This window comes from Nuphar pumila, chromosome 4 (assembly GCF_984573655.1).
Source record: "Nuphar pumila chromosome 4, dmNupPumi1.hap1.1, whole genome shotgun sequence".
NCBI lineage: Eukaryota > Viridiplantae > Streptophyta > Magnoliopsida > Nymphaeales > Nymphaeaceae > Nuphar > Nuphar pumila.
The window spans coordinates 103,197,232-103,224,400 of NC_143252.1; the positions used below are offsets into that span (position 1 = coordinate 103,197,232).

The 27,169-nt window shown below is 38.4% G+C and overlaps 2 protein-coding genes across 3 annotated transcripts; one reads left to right on the plus strand and one right to left on the minus strand.

Annotated features, from left to right (window-relative positions):
• Nucleotides 1-1,175: 1,175 nt before the first annotated feature.
• On the plus strand, nucleotides 1,176-2,352 carry LOC149840386 (plastid transcriptionally active protein). 2 transcript variants are annotated; one of them, XM_090004417.1, is made up of 4 exons: nucleotides 1,176-1,258; nucleotides 1,587-1,770; nucleotides 1,865-2,013; nucleotides 2,113-2,352. In XM_090004417.1, exons 2-4 carry the CDS (start codon nucleotides 1,639-1,641, stop codon nucleotides 2,153-2,155), a joined length of 324 nt encoding a protein of 107 aa, XP_089860543.1. In that variant the 5' UTR covers nucleotides 1,176-1,258; nucleotides 1,587-1,638; the 3' UTR covers nucleotides 2,156-2,352. The 2 variants fall into 2 exon arrangements, with proteins under 2 accessions (XP_089860543.1, XP_089860542.1); XM_090004416.1 differs by lacking the exon at nucleotides 1,176-1,258 and adding an exon at nucleotides 1,305-1,452.
• Nucleotides 2,353-5,807: 3,455 nt separating this feature from the next.
• LOC149840387 (uncharacterized) lies at nucleotides 5,808-22,916 on the minus strand. The gene is made up of 2 exons (XM_090004418.1): nucleotides 22,783-22,916; nucleotides 5,808-6,565 (listed from the first exon to the last, which is right to left on the minus strand). The coding sequence occupies exon 2, from the start codon at nucleotides 6,544-6,546 to the stop codon at nucleotides 6,079-6,081; it is 468 nt and encodes a 155-aa protein (XP_089860544.1). The 5' UTR covers nucleotides 6,547-6,565; nucleotides 22,783-22,916; the 3' UTR covers nucleotides 5,808-6,078.
• Between the last annotated feature and the right edge of the window lie 4,253 nt (nucleotides 22,917-27,169).

The following is a 27,169-nucleotide window of genomic DNA, read 5'->3' on the forward strand; positions in this document are numbered from 1 at the left end:
GACTTACATTTAACTTTTTGTATACAAAACCTGTCAAAATTATACAAAACTGTTATCAAATCTAAGAGGCTGGGCCTGGAGTTTACACTCAAGGACTTACTTGACTGATGTTGAAAAACTAGGTTGGTTCCACCAAGGTGAGGATGCTGGTCCACCCACACCATTCCCTGTCGTTCAGATTTTAAGCACCCTGACTCAATGAAATAACCCGTGTGGTTCCGGAAAATTTGAAGTGTCAGGCTGTTTGGATCATACCGCAAATGGAGATGGAAAGCCAACAACATAGGCTCAGCAGGATTGCCAAAAATTGAGACCGAAAATTGCTGCTCAAATTGCCAGGCCTTAGAGGCGGCCTTTTGTCGCTAAAGGTGTTTCAGCAGGATTTTTTTTATTGAGCGTCCATCATGTGTTGTGAAGCGTGCATCGCGATGCACATGTCCGTTTTAGTCAGAAAGTAATCAGGCAGCTCTCTCTCTCTCTCTCTCTCTCTCTCTCTCTCTCTCTCTATATATATATATATATATATATATATATATATATATATATATATATATATATATATATTAGTCGACTTTTGTAGGTCTCAAGTAAGGCTGGTAAACGAGACGAACCAAACAGGGCATGTTTGGGGTCCGTGTGTATTGAGCTTGTGTCTCAGCTCATGTTCCTGTTTAGTCGAGCTCGAGCTCGGCTCATCCCTGAATGAGCCAAGCCCAACATGAGCAGGCTCGTGTAAAAACATTCCATATTATTTATACATGGTATATATATTTTTATATATTATACTTGAAAATACATATAACTTTTTATAAATTACACTTAATAGTCTATGTATATAATTTTCATTTATTTGTCCTATACAGGAGACTCATTTAAGCTAAACGAGTTGCTCGTGGCTCAGCTATACAAACCGATCATGGAGTTCCTGACCAGTCAAACCAAGGAGTCAGTTCGTTTACCAGCCCGTCTCAAGTTAGGTCTAGCAAAAATGGGTTGTAGGTGTCTTGTCAAATCTAAACCTGAAGATGTGTTCACAATTGTTTATTTACCAAAGAACAAAATTTGGATAGAATAAATTTACCAAAAAAATAAAAAAGTCTTATCATCAAATTTTAGCACAATATCAGCAGTTTATTTGAGCCAAGCTGCGAGCTTCATTTCCCAGCCCTAGTCAGGACCTCTCTCTCTCTTGGGGATATAGAGCCGAGTGGCACGTTTCTTGCAATCTCGTGGTCTCAGTTGAATGTTAAAATCTACGGTTAGTCATATACCATATTCTTTTTTTCCCCAATTATTCTGCGTGGCATTCTTTTGCTAAACGGTAGTTATAAAATGACTATATGCCCGCAATGTGTTTGTTGAAGTGTTTGAAGGAAAGTTGGGCGGTCTATTCCTCAATTTTCTGTTTAACTTTTGCTTTCTATTGAGAGAGAGAGAGAGACCATGGTGATGGTATGTTTCCAGTATAAGTTTAACAATTATCGTATCGTTCTGTAGCATCAAAACATGCGCTTGATTGGAGTTTTTCATGTTTGTTGCACCCTTTAAACATTACCATTTAACAAAATCTCTCTCTGTCTCTCTAGTGTTGAATGGTGGCAGTGTGCGAAAGGAGTCATCGGTAGTGAGAGAAGAGAAATGGGCGGTATTCCACGTCCACTGCGCTTGCTGGTGACAACAGCTGCCATTTTCTTCGGTGGGGTTTTCTCCCTCTCTCTCTCATCATCTCTCACCATTCGTGCGCTTCAATCTGCTTCTGATGCCAAGAAGGTAAAGAAATTGATGAGTAGCTGAACTCATATATCATTTCTTGCCTCCTCCATCTTAAAACCCCAACTCTGTCATTCATTTTCTGTTGGCGCAGAGAAAGAACGCATCCAAATGTGAGGCCTGTAGAGGAACTGGTTTCTACCCATGTAAACTGTGCAAAGGGAAATCCACCATTGAATGGTCGCCTCTGTTTGATCCTGTGTTCATAAATCCATGCCTTTGTCCCACCTGTGACGGCAACAAGTAAGGCAAAGGGTGCATCTCCCCCCTCCCCCCCCCCTCATTTTAATTTTCAGATGGGTCGGTTTAGTTTTAATTATGGTGCAATTTTTCTGCTATCAGGGTGCAGAGGTGTCTCAATTGTCTTGGTAAGGGATACGCTTGAAGATAGCTTTCCTTCTTTGTTGATGATTTCCGGTTTCATTGGTCTTTTGTAGTTAAAGAATGTTCATTTTACTAGAAGAAAAAACAAGACTTTAGATTTGTATCTTGATTGATAAAATCTGCATATGTCTGTCTTGGATTGTTCTTTGCGGTTGGAAGAACAAACGACCATCTGTATGTTCTGAAAAATATGGCAAAATAAATCTTCTTTGACGAACATGAAATTTCACCTGATCCCATCTTCTTGTTTTCCTATTTAGTCATATTCCTTATGTGAAACAGAAATTGCCCTCATATTCTTTTGTATCTAGATTCATTTGCATCTCTACAACTGCATGGGTCGTTGGACTTTGTAAGTCACGGTTCAATCTAGTATTTTTCATTGAGGAAGTGGCGATGGAGTTGGTGTAGTGGGGTGGGGCCTTGCGGCTAGATGGGTGGTCAAGGTTTGATTCCCATGTGCATCCTTCCTTTGCGTAAGCTTATGCTCAGCATAGTTTTCGAGGCAGGGGTTCTAGCTTTAGCCGTACGATGATCGCAGGTATGGCAGGCTGAGCCAGTGCGACCATGTCTCCGTGCCAGGTGTGGTTTATCTCTATCAACAAAAAAAGTAGCCATGGAGATTCATGAAGTTGCCAAATAATTGGCAATTTGATCTTTTTTGGCCGCACCAGTGGATGAACTCTTTCATTAATGGTTATTCTGATTAATAGTGATGCAAATTGATAAAGTCCATAACTGAAATTTGAATCAGCTTCAGGATTGCATTGGCTTTTGGGTTCTTGGACATGAAGTCACCAAGTTGTCACCAAGTTGTCAAAGCAAGAGAAGATTAGCAACTTTCATGTGGTTGTAAGGGTTAATATTTGCTACAATCGATTGTACCTGCAATTGACTTGACCAAACTCTTCTTTTTTTCATTCAGTAGGAATTGACTTTTAGATTGCCAGAATTTGATGTGATGCAAAAATCAACGATCAACATACGTAAATATACCAAATTTTTTGCACGATGTTTTTTCACCCACTAAATAGACTATGCTGAATACATCTACGATGTTAGATTGTATCAAATCGAATCTCGGTTCATGTGTGTTTTCTAACCGATCAACTGGAATGGTCAAATTAGCTTCCTATGGATGGGAGAGGTCTCCGTTGTGCCTTTGAAGCAGGTGGAACTCCCTTTCCCATTCATGCATGTGAAAAAAGAAAGAAGCGAACGAATTGGGAGTGGGTCAGGCTGCAAGCTCCTTTAGTTTTATTTGCAATCTTGACTTAGATTAGATTAGAAAAACTACTAACTATCCAAATGAAAGACGGTCAATTCTTGAGAAACAGTTTATTGATTTCTTGACATTAGGTGGGGTGGACATCAGGTCAGGTACAGCTGGGGGAGCGGGTGCCCAACCCAAGATGGGCAGGGTTTGGGCCGAAACAGCAGTCCAAATCCCAAAAAGTGCTGGGCCTAACCCAGCCCAATTAGTAAATGGGCTGTATTTCAGGCAGGGGTAAAGTAGTGTGTCAATGCAGTCTGGCCTGACCCAATAACAATTGAGTTCCGATCTGACCCCAAAGGAGCAGGTAAGTCCTGGGATTAGCCCATAACTGGCACAGGCAGGCCTTTGACAGGCCAGGGCTTGAGTTGCACCTGTTGAGGCTTAATGGGCCCTGGTTCTGGCCGGGCCAGCCCATTGTCGACCCCTAACATTAGGGGCACGTTCTAAAGTGAGAAAGATGTAGGAAAAGTGATACAAGGTGGGAAAAGAGTACCATTTTCCTGACCCTTTCAAACAAGAGACTGTTTCTCTGAGAGAGTTTTTCCTAAGAAATATGCATTTTGATAGAAAACATTCCTTTTGGAGGGAGGTGAAGGAACGTTTTTTATTAAGAGAAAACGGTGATTTACGCTATCCACCACCCATCTCACATCTTACCACCACCACCACCACCACCTACCTCCCAAAAAACCGCTCTCCCCATGATAAATTTTTACCGTCATCCATCTCAGCACCACCACTACCATCCACCTCTCAAAAAACTTCACCAGAGAAGCTCCACCATCACCCACCTAGAAAACGGTGCTAGATAAGCTCCACCACCACCACCACCATCCTCCTCATTTTTTTTTAAGATTTTTCATTTTATTTTTCTCATGATACCCAAACAAGTGGAAATTTTTATTTTAGAAAAAATATCATATCAAAACTTCTCATAAGCAAAACTGGCATAGCAGATTCACAATTTTGTCCCTCCTGCTGTTGATGTTGGCTTTAGGTCGTAAGTAATGAAGCCACCAAGAAAAAAGATGCCATTGCAACTTCATGGCATTGCGACAGAACCTTCAAAGTCATCAATCCAAAACAAACTTGCAACTTCTTGTCTGCTGGACGTTTAAATTGGTCTCAGAAACAATAAAACATTCAGGGGAAAATTCAAGAGTAGGGGCATCGCTCCGGACTCGATTATGTGGGAGCTTTGGCAGAGGTGCACATTCAAATTGCCGGACTCGGATCTCAGATGGATTGACCTCCCATTATTTGGAGGTTTATGAAAAGGGCGTTGTATCGTTTCCTGTAATTTCTGCATTCTATGGTTACATCTCGTGCCCTAAAAATGTACAGCTATAATCTGTTTTAATGCCAATGTGATTACTGTTTTCTCAAAAAAAAGTTGGTCTCTGGGTTCTTGGAAGAGAAGCCATTGCACACAAGGAAAGCCACCAAATAGTGAACTGTGTTCAAGAACTAGACAACTTTGGTCAGCGCTCAATGTGGTCAAATTTATGCGATTTAAATTTTAAGTGCAATGTATAAAAAATATTTATATTCCATGTATACAAATAACATGATCTTTTTTACACGAGCCAGCTCATGTTCGGCCCTTCTCTTTTAGGGACAAGCCGAGTTTGAGCTCAGCTTAGCTAAACACAGCACGAGCTGAGTCAAGCTTGGTCCACTAATAAACAGGCCGAGACCCAACATGCCCTATTCATTCATTTACCAGCCCTACCGGAATGCCCTAGACGCAGGGCATCAGATGGGTTTAAAATGGACAGGCTCAAAAAGAGCCAACCGTACCTGGCTTGTGGATGTTCAATCTGCTGATGAACAAACATCCAGGGAACCTCTGACGGTTCCTGACCTGATCCTCTCTCAGGCAGAAGCCAAAATGAGTTAGATGCAACTTTAACGACCGTGATTAACATAACACAAGTGATATAACAAAATGGTCAACACCCACTGCCATGATCGACATTACCACGAAAGTCCCCAGTGAGTTTGGTTGGCAATCCTTATCATTTAACTGTGCCACACTCATTTCAAAAGGTATTACATAAGCTTTGTGTTGCATTCTGCAGCTATTCTAAACCTTATTAACAATAGCAAACAGATGCCTCAAAATAATAGGATTTTCACAATCTTGCATCTAGGAATGAGAATTACAAGTATTGATGTGCATAGCACGAAGCTGAAAATATTGCAACACTTAAAAGAGAAGAGAATGATCACCTGATCTTGGACTTCTCTTTTACTTTTGACCAGAAGCAGCAGCCAGAGAAACTTGTGTATCCCAAGGCATAATGCAATACCAGGGTCCAGAAGACAGTTATTAAGAAAGTATAATAACAAACGAAGGCAATAAAAAAGACAAAAAGGAAAAAGAAACCATCATCTCCTTTTTAGAAAAAAGAAACCATCATCTCCTTTTAACTTGTGAGTGTTTAAAAATCAAAATAGTATCATACATGTAACAATATACTGTTCAAGCATCATCCATCCAATTAAAACCAACACTTACAAATAAAGAAACAGGTGAGCTCAACCCTAGCAGAACATGGTTTTTCTCCAAGCATTCCCTATTTAAAGATTACCAAATTTGAATACACAAGGCTGCTCCAAGTCAACCACAGACCAGAAAAAAATTGTCAGTCCAATTCCTTCTGGACCTCAATCCCCATGGTCTTAGCAGTCCCAATAACAGATTTACAGATAGCCTCCAGGGACATATACTGGCAATAAGGGTCAGATTGCTTAATCTTGGCGATCTCATATATATGCTTCAAAGTGAGGGTACTGGCCTTAGTGTGACCAGGTCGACTGCTACCAGATTCTATGCCAGCAGCTTTCTTGAGGTACCATGTCACAGATGGAGACTTGACAATGAACTCAAATGTGTTGTCTTTGAAGGCAGTAATAGTCACAGCCATTGGAGTATCAGGCTTGTATTTTTGAGTCCGGGCATTGAAATCTTTACAGAAGGCCATTAGGTTGAGCCGATATTGTCCAAGTGCTGGCCCAACTGGTGGGGCAGGGCGAGCTGCACCAGCAGGCACTGTCAACCGAATAGTTGCTGCCACTGGCCTCATTGTCAAGATTTCTTTGAGAGTTGACATTTCCCTTCTCTTTCTTCACCTACAATCATCAACAAATCTTAGAGAAAATGATTCAGTAATTACAAATACACCTGCCAGGACGCGATCACCTGGTCATATGATAGCAAAAGCTATTCACATAGTGACTGGAACTTTCCTTTGAAAATTCTCAGCACAAGACTCACAAGTGATTAAATTCCTTTACGGTTTTTGTTGCATTTTCATCATCATGAAAATAAAATACCAAAAAGCATTTAAAACCTTACAGTATTTCCCCGAGAAAATAAATATAGAAAAAGGGGGAAGAAAGAAAATAAAACAAACAGGCCCCATGGGATTACTAAGAGTCTTATGGGGCTTGAAATCTCCCCACAAACTCTCAGACCAATATCATCTCACCAAACCATAATGTATGCAATCAAACTAGAAGTAGCAAGGTCATAAAAAATGTTACGCATCACGTAAGTGAGGTCTGGCCCTGCCGGACATAACCCAAATAAAGGACAAAAAAAAAATAGACGGGTGCAGCAATGAAGGACTGGACAACAACCATTGAAGGATGTGCTGGGTGTATTCTACGGACTCCATCAACCGCTCTACCTCATCCCCTCCCTCGTCGGACGACCCAAGAGGTATGTCTTCCTTCTCCTCCACTTCTTTTAGCATAGATTGAGTCAGTCCTTGTGTCAAAAACCGAGTCATGTATTGAGTTTTATCATGGTCTGTCGTGGTAGCCTTTGTCAGTTCAAATTTTACCTATATTCAATGTTTAAAATCCTGTTTTGATCGAGCTCTTGCATGACCAAGAGCCGATCTTGTAATTTCTAGTAAATCGATTGGATCAAATCTCACTGATTTAATCTCTTAATTCCAACCGGTTGGCTATTGTACAGATTGTAAACAGATTTCACTGTTAAGTTTTATTTTCTGTGGTGTTCAAATTAGCTGTGGTTTATGTTTTAGAGTTTGGTCGTGATCTAGCTACAACTAAGATCCGACCACTAACATTAGATAAAGAGTTAGCTGATCAAGATTAGGTTAGTATTAATTCATTAGGTTTTAGTTGTAACTATATTAACCTAAAGTCTGAGTTCTGATTTTTAACAGCATGTTAACAGTAGATTAATGTAGGTACTAACTTTATTTGGTTGTTTGCATAGTTAGAATTAACCTAGTTAAGACGTTAAGCATGATAGTATTTTTTTTAGCATATCGAGTAGTATAAAATTTCATAATTCTTAGTGTTAGAGTATCATCTAGTTGTCATTAATGTAATTAGGTTAGTTTCAGGTATATTAAGTTAGGTCACATATGTTATTGTAACAGTTTATTAGTTAAGCATCTCAATTAGCATTTCGTTCCTTGTAAATTACTTTGTTTTTGTAAATTTTGACTTTTACGTAAGGGTGTCTTTTATAAAATCCGTCTAGTATAATTCAAATGGTAAGTAGGTCTGATGGTGAATGGTTAGTATATCTTTTTGTCTTTACTTGCTAGGTTTGAATAGGTTAACATATAAAGTATTGTTTTGTTTTTAGTGGGTCTTGAGTGTTAGTTAGGGTTTTCAAAGCAATTGTATATTATAAGTTAGGCAAGTTGTTGACTTTCTTGTCCAACCTTTAGGTAGATTATATTGTTAGTCTTTGTATGATTTTAGTAAGGAATAAAGTTCATTAGGTTAGTATAGGTAATTCTTGAATAGCATAAATGTTAATAGTTGACTTTTTATGTAGAGTCTCATAAAATCGTGTAGGTGTTTTTAGGAGTTTTTTAATTTTTGTCCAGCCTTTAGGTAGTTGAGATTTTTAGTATAATTTTAGGAAGTCATAAATTTTAAATAAGTTGATATGGGAATGACCTTCTTAGTAAGAATTGACTTTGTAGATTTTAGAAAAATCGTGGGTTAGGTTTAGGTAAGTATTCAATATGGTAGATTAGGATTATCAATTAATGTGTCTTTGTATTTCATTTTTTTTTTGTAACTAAGTGTAGTGATTAAGACTCATTCCCAATTCGTGCAGAGTGTTCAATTTAGGTAAGTTTTAATGGTTCTTAATTGGTAGTTTGAATTAGTGTTTAATTTTGGTAGGGTGTAATTAGGCATAGTAGGGTCCACCTAGGGGGGGGGGGGGGGGCATGAGCCTAAGTCAAAGTCCAATCCAAACCGTCCCCTTGGTGCCTTAGTTAAGGTAATTAACATTAGTTAGGTCGACTAACCCTATTTAGGTTTAGGTAGTTTTTTAAAACTCTAATTTAAAGTTAGTTTTAAATTCAATCTTATTTTTTTTAGTTAAGTAGTTGGTTATATTAAGCTGAGTATGTTAAGTTAGTTAATCTTTTTAGATAAAACATTCTAACTCTTAGTTATGTTTTAGTTAGGGTAGCTTAGTAGTTGTATGTATTTCAATTTTAATTTAGAATTAATTTGTTTATGTTATTGTAGGTTTGTTTATTTAGTTTCATCTAAATATTATTTACTGTAGTTTAGCAGTGTTTAGGACTGAGAATGACTGTATGACATATGCTTAATTTCATAGTGCATAAATGGAATTATTGAAAATGAATAGTGCATTGAAGTAAGAACCAAAATTTTGCACCAACTTGCACTCATTATTTTATGTGCAATTTTTTTGAGTTTTTCTGAAATTTTTATTCCATTCTATTCATTTGGGTGTTAAATAATTGCAAACCAAAAATCAGCTCATTTTGAGTTGATTGGGTTTGAGTTTTAAGCGTTTTGCGAAAATAGGTTTTTAGGGTTTTTAAATTTCGGGAAAATGATTTCTAGATTTTTTATGAACTTGAAATGCTTATATCCAGAGCTTCCAGATGAGTTTTTCAAATCCATAATGTCTAACAGATTCTTGTATCTGTCAGGAAGAGAACAAAAGTAAAATAAGTGAATTCAGACTTTGTTTGCCCCTTCAAGCTTACTATTTTCGAAAACCTATCAGAATTCCATTTTGCATTGCATCGGAGGCAAAACAGTCATTTACTTAATTGATTGATTTTCAGTAGTTTTTCTCACTTTCTGGCATACTGTTAGTATACTTACAATAGATAGTTTAGTTAGATTTTATTTAATTAGGTAGTTTGATTAGGAATTGTATTTTTAGTTATTTTTGTTTTTAATTGCAATTTAGTTTAGTAATTAGTTTAGAATTAGTGTTAGTATAGGTTTTAGAATTAATTATTGAATTGCTACTGAATTTTTATTTAGGTTGGTAAGTTAGCTTCAAGTCAACAGGTGTATACAGAATGAAAGTGTGAATGCACGTATGGTGAAAAGAAGAAAATACTCTTGGCGATCCAGAGAAGACTTAACAACCTGCTTAGGAATGAATTTTTTATTTTAGTTTGTAACTTAATTAGAATTGTATTGTTGGATTTAGTTGTAAACATTTTTTATATTAATGAATTGAAATTTTTAGAAATAATTGTGAATGTATCCCGTTCCCTGAGGATTCGACCCGTACTTGCCACATTCGTGGAAAATCAGTTTTTATTATTTTTGGTTGACGATTTTCCAAATGATTTTATTGAAAATAATGTTTTAAAAATACCACTGCAAAAGTTCAACCAAAGATCGTGTTATCCTTATGAGCATTTAGTCAAGCCTCTTTGTCTTCTTCTAAGATATTTCTCTATCGGTTCATATCATTTCTTCTTTTTTCTTCATAATCCAAAATCTTGGATTTGCTCATTAATCACTCATTCTTTTCTTCTCCTGATTGTTTCTTCTCTTACTGTTCTTTCTTTTATACTGCTGCACGTAATTTCACCCAAACAATAACCTTACATAATCACGCAATATCAGAATTCATATATGCGTGATTTCAAAGGTTGAAATCACGTCAAACTCGTTCTTTCTATTTTCCCAAATTAACGTCAAAACAAATTCTAATCTGGACATGATCTTAGTTCTGTCTTGATTGATTGATATCACTTTGAACCTATCTTTCTCTCTATTTTGGAATTTTTCCTTTTGGAAAAGAAAACATGTTATTCTCATATTAACGTGCTCCTTACTGATTGAATTCTTATTTTTCTTCAGAACAATTTTTCTTTGCTGCATAGTCTGGTTTTCTGCCTTGGGTCTGCAGGTTATTATTTAAAAAAGAAGAAGAGGCAGTCGAGTTCTCTGAAATTCAAATATCTGTTCTAAATTTTTATTTTGTTTGCTCTAAAGTGAATTTTCTTTCCGGTCTCTTAATCTTCCTAATTTTCACTTCCCATCGACTATGGATTCAGTTTCCTCTTATCAATCTAGCTATTCTTCCAACTTTCTCAGTCAGCTTGTGTATGAGAAACTGAACAATTTCAATTTTCAAACCTGGAAGAGACAAATCATCCAATTCATAAGAAGTCAGGATCTTTCTGGGCATCTGGATGGCACTGTTCCTATTCCTCCAGAGTTCATATCACAAGAAGGAAAGAATGGGGAGGGTGACACTTTAATTACTTTTGTTAGAAATCCAGAGTACATATCCTGGATGAAGCGAGATCAAACTTTAGTTGCCTACATCGCTTCCACTCTGTCATAGGAGGTGCTTGTGGCAATCCCAGATGACTGCTCAGCCATGCAGTTATAGCACTGAGTTGTTCAGACGTATTTTCAAGTCTCTCAGGCCAAATTTCTATTTTTAAAGAAAGAGTTTCAAATACTAAGAAAGGATTCCATGACTATCATGGAGTACTTCAACAAAATAAAGACTATCACAGATCAGTTGGCCATCGTGGGTTGTGCGGTCAGTGACAAAGATATGCTGCAGCAAACTTTGAGCGGGCTAGGACCCGATTATCATATGTGTGAAAACACGTGAGAGAGAGAGAGAGAGAACCTTTCTTGAGAAGTCGGCAGCCCTTGATGTCTCGGTTGCTGCACTCGTGCCTTTATTAGTATAGGGTTACAATTATAATTTACAGGGACAAAATTGCCCCTTATAAGTAACACGTGTTACATTATAATACAGCTAAAGTAAAACTCGTGGATGGGGTTGTGCAAATACCAGAAGTGATGACTTGTAAGACCTTTTGTAAACATATCGGCAACTTGATCTTCTGAAGGCACATAAACTGGTTCAATCTCTTTGTCGGCTATCTTTTGTCTGATGAAATGTTGATCGATTTCAATATGTTTAGTCCGACTGTGATGAACAGGATTGAATGCAATTTGTATAGCACTTCTATTATCACACATAAGTGTCGAATTTGAGATATCCTCTCCCATCTCTGTAAGAAGATGCCTAATCCAGGTCACTTCTGCTGTGGTAGCTGCCATAGATCTATATTCTGCCTCTGTGCTAGATCTTGCCACAACCTTCTGTTTTCTGCTACTCCATGAGACAAGATTTCTCCCAATGAAAACACAATATCCTGAAACAGACCTTCTCTCATCTGGATCCCCTGCCCAGTCTGCATCTGTATAGGCAAGCATGTCACGTTTTGGTGATTTCCATGAAGACTGAGTGTATGTGAGTCCACCACCCACCGTTCCTTTGAGATAGCGAAGGATGCGTTTGACAGCATCCATGTGACCAGTCTTTGGTTCATGCATGAACTGAGATACTTGATTGACAGAATACACAATGTCTGGTTTAGTGAAGGTAAGGTATTGTAACATACCTACTAAACTCCGATACTTGACTGCATCAGGATATAACTCACCATCACAAATACTGAGCCTTTGGTTAACAACACTGGGTGTGGGTAGAGGTTTACAATCTGTCATTCCTGCTTTAGCCAGAAGATCAAGAGTGTATTTATGTTGAGTTAATGACATTTTATCACCTTGTCTATCTACCTCTACTCCAAGAAAATATCTCAGCTCCCCAAGGTCTTTCATTTTGAACCGCATACTCAATAAAACTTTAATTCGCTGAATGTGGTCGGGAGCATTACCAGTGATAGCAATATCATCAACATATATGAGTAAGAAAACCACAGTGGTACCGTTCCTATATATGAACAGAGAATGATCAAGTTGAGAACGAAAGAAACCATGTTTATGGATTTCTAAGGAAAAACTTTCAAACCATGACCTAGAAGCTTGCTTCAATCCATACAAAGCTCTGGTTAACTTGCATACATATTCTTTTGGGCCTCCCTCTGCATAACCTTGAGGCTGCTCCATATAGACTTCTTCCTTTAAGTCCCCATGAAGGAATGCATTCTTAACATCAAGCTGACTGAGGATCCACCCATGTTCAATTGCCAGGCCAAGTATAATGCGAATAGTTCCCATTCTCACCACTGGGTTGAATGTCTCATCATAATCCTGACCATATTCTTGAGTGAAACCCTTGGCCACAAGACGCGCCTTGTACCGTTCAATGCTACCATCCGGTTTATATTTAATTTTATAAACCCATTTGGAACCAACAACATTTTTATCTGGAGGACGGCCAACTATCTCCCATGTTCGACATTCATGAAGTGCCTCAATCTCCTCATTCATCGCTTCAATCGATTTTCTCATAATTTTCTAAGTCTTTCTCAGAAAGTGATTTTCTCAAAACTCTGAGTTTTTAAATGATATTTCAAGCATTTTCCAAGTTCAAATCATGATTTTCCAATATTCTAACATCTTTAATTTCAAGATTCAAATCTCAAAATCTTTGAATTATCTCTGAAACTGGTTTTCCTTGAATTCTCAAATCTTTCTTAGAAATCGATTTTCATTTCAAAAAGCAATTTCTAATGAAATTCATATATTTCTCAGAATCATCACTTTTCCAAAGTATTTTCCAAGCACATTTTAATATTCTAAGCAAACATCATATTTCTCAAACTTCCATTTTTTAAAAATCTCATAGCACATGCCTGATTCTCTGTGCATTTAGGAAATAGAGCATAATTTAGACAATAGAGCCTAGCTAAGCACACTCTTGATCCTTGGTTCAATTACCCCTGCTAAAGGTGTCAGGAACGGTTGAACCTCGTACCGACAAGCGAATCCCATTCTACAAAATTTTCCCATAAATTTCAAAAATGGAGGCGAGTAATTTTCAAAACCATATTCAAAACTTTGGTCAAGTTTGACTCGCAGAATCGTTTCTCTCTCTCGCAGAGGGAGGGAAAAATTTTGTGATGATAACAGGTTTGGCGACCGTGATGGGACCTATCTTCGCCTGATCAACTGTGTGCTTTGACTTAGCGCAATTATCAAAATCCTGTTCTATAAAATGTCAGCTTTTACTCTCTGATATCAACCTAGGAGCCTAGACTCAAACGCAACAGACATGGATTGCATATAGACTAGGCATGGTTTGGTAGGACCAAATTGAGGAGAAATTATTCATGTTCACATAGACTTAGATCTCATACAACTCTCCTCAATCTAGGATTTGTGTGTAAACAATGTTTGCTTCTTCAAAATTTTCAAAAATCTATCTCTTTAGGTCTTAGAGCCTTCTATTTGCCTGCATGTGCTCATATTTCAAAAACCACCCCACCTATTTCTACCCAGTCTTCACGTTGCTAGGATTTCTTTCAGAACCATAGTTCGGGATAAAGTCTCACAACTGGGCCACTTATTTGGGCTGACACCCCCCTGCCATGTACCAAGGGCCATAGTCCAAAGTATATTGGCAGTCACTCAAGGATGTTGGAAAAACACAAGCTTATAATTGGAGATGAATTTGTATGCCACGTACTTCAGGTTTCGACTCAAGTATATCAGCATATCATGGTTGGACAAGGATGATCTGAGCCTAGAGTTAGGATTATGGTCCTACAACCATTTGTAAACTGATGCATTTAGAGTCAGCTTCTTAGGAAGTGTTGTATGCGCATAATTGTTTGTGCAGAATGTGATTGAATGTATCGTATTCATTTTCCCTTTTATTTTACCATATTTTTTTAATTTTAATAAAAATATTGAACAATTTTTCAAAATATCCTCATCTTTCATTTTCATAAAATATTTCTACTTGTTTTTCTCAAAACCCTGGATGATTTTTCCAAATTATCCACTTTTCTTCAAAACTCCAGGTGATTTTTCATCCATTCGTTCTTCTGGATCTCGAATTTCTAACTTCATTTTTATCCTACCTGCAATTTTTCAAAATTTCGGTATTTTCCCAAGTCGCATTTCCAATTTTTCCTGTTTTCTAGTCTGATGGCATCCAGTTAGCTCGCCTCTATCTTCCCTGAGGGCCACATCTCTTACGAGGTGCGGCGAAGTCTTCCCGAGCATTGAGTCCTCAACACCGGATCCTTCATTCCCCGGTGGTATTATTCATGGCTCAAGAATTTTTCTCATATGTTTTTAGACCATTTGAGCGATTGTGGGTTAGAACTGACATCCGTAATGGGGAAGCAGACAATCAACGACAATTTGATCCATGCACTGGCAGAGCGGTGAAAACCACACACTTGTATTTTCTGGTTCCCATGGAGAGAGATGACCTTGTTGATGGATGAATTTTCAGAGATCATGGGATTACCTGAGTCAGTTGGTCAGCCTGGAGATCCATTGGAGCAACAATTTTTGATCAAAGGGTCTAGATCCCCGAGACGCTTTAGCTCGCATGATAGGACATAAGTCTTGGCCACTGATCGAAGTAGATGGAAATGAATATATGGATTTGCTCGAGATCTATTGACAGTATGAGACATTTGTAGAAGTTAGCTCATTATCCAGAACAACTCAAGAAAGAATCCAACATGCAATGGTCCTATGCACCGTGGGACTGACCTTCTTTCCAGACAAACAAAATTATGTAGATATCAGGATAGTTCAGCTCCTGCGAAGGTGGGGAAGTCAACAGACCCATCACCTCTCCATAGCCATGGCCGCACTTGCTTTCTTGTACTGAGGGTTGACCCGCTTCACACTTGGAGAACCAATTTTAGTCAAAGGGTGCACCTATGCATTACAGTCCTGGTTCCTCCAGCATGTGCTGACCAGAGCCAACTCATTCAAGTACAATGGTAAAGAGCTTCTTCCAGTTGCGCGATACTGATTCTTGATCGACAACCTCCAAGAGGAAGATGTCGTATGAGACTATTTTGATCGTCAAATATCTCCTCCTAGGTACACTTATGCATATGGCAAGCGGTTCAAGCTACTTGGCCCATTCTTCTGCACCTACTACCACCCAAAGCAATGAGTCAGGTAGTTTTCTCAGAGACAAAAATGCGTAGAAGCTCGACTACTATCAGGGATCATGCCAGAGTTCGATCTTACATCAATACAGTGGTCCAGAACATACCATTCTGCCAGATATGGCTGGGATTCCTTATAATCAGGAGTGATGGAAAATTGTTTGTAGGCCTTCTCTTTGTCAAGTTTACTATTGATGAAATCATATTTTTCTTCAATAAAATCCTTCAATTTTTATTCTATCATGGTTTGACAACCTCGCCTAGGTAACAAGACCTATTTTTAGTTGTCTATTCTCTTTGCAAAGAATGACAACACAATTGTCGTGATTCTGACGATGACTTAATCCCTAGTAATGGGATATCCTTCTAATTGTCTACCAAATTCTCACTAAATATTTTTCCTCTAATCGTTTCTATCCCGAATCGTCATCACTGAATTCTAATCATCCATCTCATTCTGCAGAGAGCATCAGTATTCTCAAGTGGTCCAGATCAGACAAGAAGACACTACTATATCAGTGAATCAGTGATTTTAGCAGCAAGCCAGAAGAGATGAAGTCTTCAGGATCTGCTAGAGAACAGAATCAGACTGACAGGGATGACATCGACCCCGCTGCATATCAGTTGTTTAAGAAAATGATGATTAAGATGATGACTGAGCAAGCTGAAGACAATCCTAGAAAGGCTACCATCAAGGAAAAGGTATATGTTTCCTTCTCCAAGAATATCACTGGCAAGAGCAGCAACGCGAAAAGTTCTAAGCTCGACAGAAGCAGCAATGGAGGCAAAAAGGAAGATGCCTTCAAGCAAGACAACAAGTCTTTCCCGTCAGATTCTCACCAGAAATTCCAACAGAAAGAAAAGATAAAGCGGGATGGTTGGGGTAACGATCGCCAGTTTACTCTTCTTGAGCAGCCTCTCGATGAAATCCTTGAATATATGTTGACCAAGGAATTGGTAAAGCTCCCAAGAGTCACAAATCCTCCCACGATCATGAGAAGATTCATGAGTCAGTTCTGTAAATTCCATCAGGCAGTAGGCCATGATACCGACCACTGTTTCATCTTCAAGAATATCGTCCAAGACTATATCGATAAGAATTTCTTCATTGAGGATGAAAAAGAATACCAGTCGACTGTCTTGGCTGAACCTCAGCAGAAAGCAAGCACTCGAGGGAAGATAAAGCGTGACGGTTGGGGTTATGACCGCAAATTCACTTCTTTAGATCAACTGCTTGAGGAAGTTCTTGAACACCTGCTCGAAGAAGATCTGATCAAACTCCCAAGGGTTGCCAATCCTCCAGTCGCCCTAGGGAAATGAAAAGATCATTTCTGCAAGTTCCATCGAGCAATGGGGCATGATACTGAATGTTGCTTCATCCTCAAGAACATTATTTAAGACTGCATCGACAAAAAGCTTCTTGTGGTAGATGAAGAAGAGAACCAACCGACATCTTGATTGAGCCTTTCCTCAATCTGCCTAATATTTTTTCCTTTCTTGATTTGTTATTCTGAAGGGACAATATAATCTTGTTCTTTTCTAGATTTGTCATTCAAATGCATCAATAAAATTGTCAATTTCCTCATAAGCTTGATGTCACCTTTTATTCTTCTTCTCTGCAAAATGTCTTTTCATGAGGAATGACTCTCTCCAGAGTCTCTCCTGAATCAATCAAAAGTCAGTTGCTTTGTCACCTTCCGAGAGCTTTCATCAAATATCAACTACTTATCTTTTCATCCAACATCTTACTCCCCAGTCACACTGGGGCATTTTCTTGAAAATTTGTTTTACTTCAAAATGTCCTGTATACAGACAAGATCAAACAAATCTCTCATTTTGCATGCATGTGCACCCGTTTACATCATTTTGGATTCATTTGCATACATTGGCATTCAATTGCATTCATCTGCATTCATTTGCATCAATTTGCATTTATATCAAACTTATTATCGCTCAGGTTAAGGGATAAATCTGAATCCTTTTTCATGACTTCTTTAAAATTCCTCTCAAATATTTATTCATTCTCCCTTCAGGTTAAGGGATAAACCTAAACTCCCCGTTCAGGATAAGGGGTTAATCTTGAAAATCAGACCACATACAACTAACTATGATGGTCCATTCAACCAACCAGTTGAACCAATCTCCTTCTCGAATAGTCGTTCTTAGTTGAACTGATAAGTGTTCTCAGTTAACTGATAGTCGTTCTCAGTTGAACTGATAGTGTTCCCAATGAACTGATAGTGTTCACAGTGAACTGATAGTGTTTCCAGTGAACTGATAGTCGTTCTTAGTTGAACTGATAGTGTTCCCAGTGAACTGATAGTCATTCTTAGTTGAACTAATAGTGTTCTCAGTGAACTGATAGTCATTCTTAGTTGAACTAATAGTATTTTCAGTGAACTGATTGTCGTTCTTAGTTGAACTGATAGTGTTTCCAGTGAACTGATAGTCGTTCTTAGTTGAACTGATAGTGTTCCCAGTGAACTGATAGTCGTTTTTAGTTGAACTGATAATATTTTCAGTGAACTGATAGTCGTTCTTAGTTGAACTGATAGTGTTCCCAGTGAACTGATAGTCGTTCTTAGTTGAACTGATAGTGTTTCCAGTGAACTGATAGTCGTTTTTAGTTGAACTGGTAGTGTTCTCAGTGATCTGATAATTGTTCTTCATTGAACTGATAGTGTTCTCAGTGAATCAATATTGTTTTTAAGTGAACCTATGTTGTTCTTAAGTGAACCTATGTTGTTCTTAAGTGAACCAATGATCTTTTTAGTTGAACCGATTTGAGTTCCAACTCGAACTTCCCGATTCTCCTTCTGAGATCCAAGTTCTGGCTCAAATTATATTGTCAAAACTCAACTTTCGAGTTGATCTTTTATCAAATACTGAATCTTCTCCTTTGGGGAAAGGAGAGGAGAATTTTTGTCACGGATGCGTTAAGTCGGACTCCAAATGCTTGCTTTCACCAAGGATTTTAAGAACATTTTGTCAGTTTGTCATTAAATACTTGTTGATTTTAAAATCTTTATTGCACAAAATCTTTACCTCAGAATACCTTCAGCATTACTTCTGAAAGGGCAAAGCTTTCGTGAAGTGGGATTCAAAATTCAAAATCTTTCTCTTGGCCAACTAAAAGAATGGAGAATAAATCCTCGATATGGTCGGCAAAGAAAATTCAATGTTGTCGCAAAGCCATAAGTGATTGATATTGATCGCAATCAATGGCACATTTTTAAAGACCATTCTTGTGGTAATAAGGCAGTCAAAATATCCTGAGCGATAAAGAAAAATTCACTCAATCTCAATTTCTCTTCAATAAATATCAAAGCTACAATTACATATCTGCAAAAGGGATCTCTCAAATATCGTCAAGTTGAAGACGGTGGACGAGTCAAATCCCCGGGGGCAAAGAAGACTCGTAACATCTCCAAGTTGAAGGAGTATGTGACGGATCCTTCCAGGAAAAGTTCAAATCATCGTCGAGTTGAAGGCGGATGCGATGAATCTCTCGGCAAACCCTAAAAGATATTTGATTTCCGCTATCATCAAGACACTTTAAATCAATGAGACAATACCGTCAATATAATTCTTGAGACAAAGAAGGCTCAGAACATCTCCAAGTTGAAGGAGTTTGTGACGTACCCTTCCAAAAGAAGAAGAAGAAGGATCGGAGCATCTTCAAGTTGAAGGAGTTTGTGACGTACCCTTCTAAAGAAAAAGAAAAGTCATGACATCTCCAAAATGAATGATGATTTAATAAACTTCTCGCAAAAAAAAAACCAAGAAAGCTCAATGTCTCAAAAAAGGGTGAAAAAAGATCATCATGAGGAAAATCCCAGGATATCAAACTGCCAAATCTGCCAAGAATCTTCTTTAATTTTATGAAATTCTATTATCAATATTCTTTCACTAATTGCTTTAACAATGTTAATTCTTTCTTTTTGTTCATATCAAGGAGATTGATAGCTTCCTTGAAAGAAAAGCCAACAACAAGCAATTTGAATTTGAATCTTGATTCTACAGAGTTAAGCCCAATTAAAGGTAATACTTCAGGTAGACAAGAGGGAATATTTTCACACCAATGTGCATTACTTTTCAATTACTTTGAATCAACAACAAATTTCAATATTTTAACAATATTTTCTAGCTATCCTGGCGTGAAGTGATAGCTTGATGTCTGCTTTGATACATCCTAATGCCATTTGTCATCCCTCTTTAGGACTTGATAACGGGAGTTTTCAAGATTCCCTCCCTTCTTTTGTATAATCTGAGCGCCTGGGCTCTCAGATTCACACACTTTCCCGTGTTCTCCACTGTCCCACCATAGATAGTGTAACGCCCCAAAATTTTAACCCGGATTTTTGAGGATATATATTTTGAACAACAGAAACAAATAATAATTTCAAGGTTAAGCATTCTGGAACGATACAGGAAGGTAAAAGCAAACCACACCATTTATTTTTATTTCAGTAATTATAGAATCAAACATCAGAGTTTCCACATTATGAGTCTCAAACAAAATCACATCTGAAAGTGAGTAGGACCGCCCAGGAACAAGTAAATCAAGTCTCTATCGATGCCTCATCCCGCAATCGCTCATAAACTCTACTCTTCACCTGAAAAATAATAAATTATAGGAATTAGACTACAACTGTCTAAGTAGGAATTCTTGTAACCTTTCTTGCAGATATATCGTGTGTCAAGTATGTGATGTGGGTATCGTGGGTGATTTTCGGCATATATAAGATTAAATAAAGAAACTCTACAATAACAGTAACATGTATATCAGTTAACCAACAACCACAACATTTGCAGGGATAACATTTAGCTACACATCAACATGATTTAAACATCTCACATGTTACAATTTCTAGAGTATGCTCCAAGTAAAGAATTACATTTAGGAAGAAATATTGAACTGTAACTACAAGTTTCAATCATACTACTCAGTGTGATACCTAAATTATGCTAATTAATGTTTATCTTTATTTATCCCGCGGGTACACGCGGGTTGAATCACCCGTAACGGAAGAGAACATTCAGGAGTTTATTATTCATGGGTGTTTTATTAACCTGAACATTCTAACCGAAACTGTAAATCCCAAGAGAACGGCCAGTGACTGAGAGAGCCTCCCAAAGGCCAAAACCAAAACAGGTTGCATCCCTAACTTCTGCAGAAGTACAAAGAGCTACCACCTAGGACATATTGGTAGTCTGGGATCCCCAACTCAGAGGATTGGGGACCAACGAGTCATTTTAGGTCGAAACAGTTAAACACGTCTCCGGAGTTTTGTACCACTTACCCTCCCCAAGGTAAGCCCGAATCTGAGCAGGTTAATCTTTTCATTTAATTATTTTTCTGAAGTATGGGGGTGTTTCCCTATCTACCTCCTACTACCATAGTAGTAAGTTCCAACCTTAGTCATTTTACTAAGGTACACATACCTCAAAAAAAAAATTCATATTAATTGCACAAACCCACTCAGAGTGCCCTGGTACCTTTAAACCAGTCAAACACACAAGCCCCGGTACCTTTAAACCAGTCGGGCACTCAACATTTGATATTAAGTTATTCATCAGTTTTATTGTCATAGCACACAAGTTCAAGTACCCGCATCGGGTATTCAACCCATATTGCCCATTAGGCAAGTTTTCCCAAACAACACTAGTTGTAGTTCATTCAATCTATTTTGTGTTATGTTCTAATGTAGAGTCCCTTTAAGATGATTGAGCATGGTACATATACACAAACAACTAATGAAGTACTGCAGAAGCAACCCACACATCCAATCTAGAGTCTACCAATTCTGAACCCCATATGTGCAAGAAATGAGTCTTCCTCCAATAGATGCAGGAAGCTTTAGAATAATTAGGGACACAATCCAACTACAAGTGGTTGGACCTGTCAGTGGATTACCCATTATGTAACATCTGTTTATGAATATAAAAAGAAACAACTGCCGTTGTACACAGACCATAAAGTCAAGTTAATTTAAAAAGGTAAGACTCAATTATGCCATTCAATCTAAGTATGATACCATAACTAACACCTACATCAAGACATTCCAGGAACTGTACGGGTATTGTTAAACCTTCTAATTTTCATCAATGATGCTCAGTTCAGTTTGTAAAGCAATCCTGGTGCCATCTAGTGAAGATAACAGTTATCATGCTGAAGCTTAACCTTGAACAAAATTTAACCACAGGCATGGATAATCAGCATAAACCGGTATAGTGTGCATAACAAAAACAATTCACAGTACAGATCTGCTCAACTCACGACCAGTTTAGCAGAAAATAATTAGTCAAGTCTATGAGGCGAGAACCCCAAGAAACTACCAAGCAGGGAAATCCCATGTGGTTAATAGCTTAGGTACCTGCCCTAAGTGGACAACCCGTACCCATGATATGCATAGAACAAAAAGAAGGGAATTTACAACATTAACAACGTATTCACCCACAAACAACAATCAGCAAAGAAATCACAACCATTCAAGCATCAGTTAAGAGTGAGCTATCATATACTACAAGGATTTTCGAAGGCACACCTCCACCTACCATTAATGGGGCAGCAACAACTACCTAATAACCATTAACACCCTGATAAACATGATAAACCAATGGATTTTGGAGCCACTAAGTTAGGGTAACTACTGAAGCTACAACGCTTAACAAAAAAATATCAGATTCCTTGTAATGGTTTAAACTTAATAAGAAATTAAAACTGATCTTTTAAGAAATCATCTAAATGGCCTAACATATGAACATGCATGCCTAGAAATCTGAAGAACAGATGTAACTTAATAAAAATCTAACAAAGCAAATCGGCTATCATCTAGTTTGTCTGAGAATAATGAACTTTTCAGAAAAATAAAGGCAGAAAATTTCATGTAAACACGAGCTCAGGGCCTATGCCCCTATCAAACAATTCGAACACCCCCCCCCCTTTTTTCTTTCTTTTTAATAGACATCCGAAACCCCCAAGCTCGGATTTCATAGCTGCCGAAACCACCAACTCACAAATTTGGGGTTTGAGGCAACCGAGAACCCAAAAGAACTCTAGGTTGTTTGAGTTAGGGCTTCCTCCGAAACCCACCTCAACATGACCGAACATAGTCAATACCCAAAAGAAAATTCCAGAAATCCTACCTTGACTGGCGTTTGGGCTGCTATTGTTGAGAGAAGGAGGTCGCCGATGGTGGTGTCCTGCTGTCGCACACGAAACAAGAGGGAGATGGGAGGCAGCTGGAAGAGGGAGGTACTGAGGCCAGCAGGGAAAGAGATAGAGAGAGAAAAGAGATAGCGAGAGTGGGAGGAAGAGGTTGCAGCAACCACGAGGGAAGGTCGGCCGGCCTTGACACCACCACCAGTGGAGATGAGGTCGACGTCTCCAACGAGGGCTTCGAGCAGCAGACCGCAGCTAAGAGGGCGATCCGAAGGGTAGAGAGGCAGAGGAGAGTGAGAGAGAAGAGTGGGGGAGGAAGAGGGATTCAGGACCCCATTTGTAGGAGGGTGGCCTCCCAAAAAGTGAGGAGATCTCTCCGGTGGCTGCGCAGTGCTCCCTCTCCCCTTGGCATCGTTACAGACTCCTGCTATCTGAAAGAACCCCAGTAGGTTTTTTTTTTTCGAACAGCCCACTTATCAGTCCTTCCTTTTACTTTTATATATATTTTTTCGTTTCACGGGGCGCGGCTTGGATCCGGACCCGAAACCCGAAAGCCCCTCCCTTTCTTGGATCCGTGATGACTTACTCAAGTGGGTCCGTAGGTCGGATCCAAATGGATCCAATCGCGGATTCCACTCGTTAAATTTTTATTTATGTGATATATTATATATATATGATATTACATATGGATCTCTTTATGGATCTTGGATCCGAAATACGGATCTCAAACCCAATTTAAAGTATATATGCTATTACGGTAAAAGTAAATGATAAAAAAAATGAGGTTATTACAGACAGTCCCATTTTGGTTCGAGGTCGAACCACCAATCATTTTCTTGTAAAAGGTCATTAATTTCAAAAGTTATTCAGTCTCAACGATGAGACACCCAAAATCAACCTTTTTTCAAGCTTTAGAGACCCTCATTTTCATCCTTTTGCAAAACCCCTATCAGATTCATTGTGCGGAAGTTCGAAGGTCCCATTATAGTCTCTTCTTTCGAGGATTCCATCATTTTCCCTATCAGGTTAAGGGTTAAACCTGAGCCTCATTCTGATGAGGTATTTCATTTTTCCTTCAGGGATTCCATCATTTTCCTGATCAAGTTAAGGGTTAAACCTAGGCCTCATTCTGATAAGGTATTTCATTTTTCCTTCAGGATAAGGGTTAAAACCTGAATCATTCTTCGCAAAGGTCACTTTTCAAAAGCTATTCAGTCTCAGTCATGGGATGCCCAAATCATTTCTTTTTCCAAAGCTTTTAGGGAAAACCATTTTCATTGTCATTTTTGCGACCCCTCGTTTCTACACGAGGTATTTTCCATCCCATCCAAGTTAAGGGCAAAACCTGAACCTCACTTCTATGAAGTGAATCTTTCTTCTTCATTCTCCATTTCATATCTACCATTTTCCTCATGGCTAATTCCTTCATAACCAGTCAGATCCTTCTAACACACACACACACACACACACATATATATATATATAGCCCAAATTTGGTGTGTTTTTCTTTGCCACTAAGTTCAACTCTAAACCAGCTTAGTAGCAAAGAGGGGCATCTGTAAACACCCCAAATTTTTCTCATCCAGTCTTAAACACGCCCCTCATGTGGATGCCAACCCTGGTAGGTCAGTATAGAAGTCCAACCCTGAGTTTGTTTTAAAAAAATACCATTTTACCCCTAGGTCATCCTAGAACCCTGTCAGTCTGAGTCAACCAAGCTCATTCTTAAGATTAGAACAGTTAGAATGTCAGTAATTTCTAGCTCACCTAAGCTCACAATGAGCCAATCATGTTCATTTCTGGTCATTTCTGTCAAAATGGGTTCATTTCCTCAGAAATGAGCTCATTTCTAGTTCAAATCCAAGCCAATTGTCTCCAAGTTAGTCATTCCCAGTCAATTCTATTTCCTTGAGTCTAGCTTGATCTCACTAGGAACTCAAGTGCTCCAGTTTCAGTTTAAATCCAATTCTCACAGTCTAGGAGTGTGTTTTAGCCCATTTCAGCTCATTTAGCTAAAATTGAGTTGAGTCCAGTCAATTGAGCTAGTGTTTGAGCTTCGATTTTAGTTCATCTCAATATTATTGATCTTTGTTCTAGCTCAAACTAAGTTCTTGTTCATGATTCACTTCACTCCAGTGACCATTTCTCACAATTTCTCTAAAAATAGCAGCATTTCTTGACAATTCAGTCTATGAGTTTAGTTGAGTCAGTGTCTCGTCAGTCCATTTGAGTTATGAAACCCTAGAACCTAGCTCAATCCAGTTCATTTCAGTTCAAACCATCTCAAACCTTAATTTTCAGTGTCACTCCCGGCCTGGTAGAGACCAAAAACCATTTCTCGAACCATTTTTGACCATTTTTATCAATTTTATCACTTTTTAAACTGGTACAACTGTCGATCGGGGTTCGATATCCAAATTCCTTCATCTAGGGTTAGCATTTTGCATGGCATTTAATATCATTTCTCATCATTTTCATCATTTTATGTCATTTCATTACATTTCATTTCATTTTCGAGATCCAGAACACCAATTTTGAAATTTTCAATCAAGATTCAAATTTTAAAGTTTTTAAAAATCAATTTCAAACCCTGGGTTTCTAAAATTAACATTTTTACCCCTAGGACTCTAAATTTGGAAATTTGTTTTCGAGAAAACAATCTGGATTCTTTTCAAACTTGATTTTTTTAAATTTCAAACTGGATCTATTCTGCAAAGGGGTATAGAATTTCAAATTTTGAGCTTTATTGCAAAGTTGCCAAAAATAGCTCACTTCATTCAGAAATTTTCCTGAGAAACCATTCTACCCCTTTAATTTTCAAAATAAATTTCAAAATCATGCATGGACCCACTTCCAAGGTGGCACCACACTTTGAGTTTTCAAAAAGAAAAAGAAAATCTTTTCTTTTTCCTTAATTATTTGCTTTTCTTTCTATTTACTTATTTATTTTTCATTTCCACCTAGGAGATGTGGGGCCCACCAAGGTGATTGACCCCCTCTCTCTCCTCTTCTTCTCCACCTTCCTTTTCTTCCTCCCCATTTTTCTTTCCTTTCTTTTCTTTTCCCTCCTCTTTTTCCTTCCTTTCTTCTTTTCCTTTTCTTTCTTTATTCCTTCTTTCTTTTCCTTCTTCTTCTTCTTTCTTTCTTCTCTTTCCTTTCTTCCCTCTCCTTCCTCCCTCTTCCTCCTTGGTCGACCCCCTCTCTTTCTCTTTTCTTCCTCTCCTATTCTTTCTTCACTCTCTTCTTTCTTTCCTTTTCCCTTTCCTCCTTTTTTTCCTTTCTTCTTCCTCTTTCTTTCTTTCCCTCCTTCCTTCCTTTCCCGTCTTATTGCTCCCTCTCTTTCCAAACCCCTAATCATCACACAACTGGAGCAAGTGAGCGCCTCTCATAATTCACACCTATTCTATCCTCTCCTCCTAATTCTCCAACTCTCTAACTCCTCACTCTCTCAGCTGCTGCTACAACTCCTTGCTCCAGCTATCATCAACCCCTCCTTGGAAGCACCTTGGCTCAGCAGCCCCAACCTTGAAGCAACCCTCAATTGCTCCAGCTTGCAGCCCACCTTCAACCTTGCTTCAACCATCTACAAGGTGCAACCACCTTCAGCCAGCTACTATCTCCACTTAAAACAATAGCAGCCTTGCTTCACTACCTCCTTCCACCCTTCAGCAGCACCTAGGCTTCAACCACAATCGGTACAACCCTGCTTCAACCTCTCAACCATTGCAACAGCTCCAACCCAGGCATCATCTCCAGCCACTGGTGCAACAGCTCCAACTACATCTCTCCTTGGTGGCAGCCTTCTCACCCATCGATTCAAGTGAGTCCCCAGGTAAGAATCCTTCCTCTGTGATTCTTTTATGAGTCTAGCATGAATCGAGTTCAGAACTGAATTCATATGGTTGGGAGATCTATTTCATGAATTGATAATGGTGGTTTCTCGTTGCTAAGGCTATGTAAAAGAAGGGATCTATCCAACGGATGGATCAGATTCCTCCTTTCGATAGCCAACATCAAAGAAAGGGTTCATGTCTCCCTAATGTTTTCATGTTTTATTATTATTATCATGTAGATTGCATGTTTTTTTTCATTTAATTTAGTTTTATTTCTTAGTTTAATAGTCATTTTACTCATTTAGCTTAGTTCTGTTAATATTTGATGATTAGCTTATAGGTTTTAGATTTTATGCAAAGTCCAGCTGTTATTTCATGTACGGAGTTTCATTCATAAGTCCTAAAAATTTCATGATAGTTGTGATTATTTGTCCTTGATCTCCTGCCAAAAATTTGGGTTAATTTGATGCATGTGACCCCACTTTAGAAATCCAAAGTCAAACCGGGGTTTTAACCCTGTGGAAATCTTGAATCCCCC

Bases quoted from the DNA above. Each gene is read 5' to 3' on its own strand.
- LOC149840386 (XM_090004417.1), top strand. From the start codon at position 1,639: ATGGGCGGTATTCCACGTCCACTGCGCTTGCTGGTGACAACAGCTGCC. The intron at 1,771-1,864 runs GTAAAGAAATTG...CTGTTGGCGCAG, and splicing joins CTGCTTCTGATGCCAAGAAG to AGAAAGAACGCATCCAAATG. The intron at 2,014-2,112 runs GTAAGGCAAAGG...TTCTGCTATCAG, and splicing joins CCCACCTGTGACGGCAACAA to GGTGCAGAGGTGTCTCAATT.
- LOC149840387 (XM_090004418.1), bottom strand. From the start codon at position 6,546: ATGTCAACTCTCAAAGAAATCTTGACAATGAGGCCAGTGGCAGCAACT.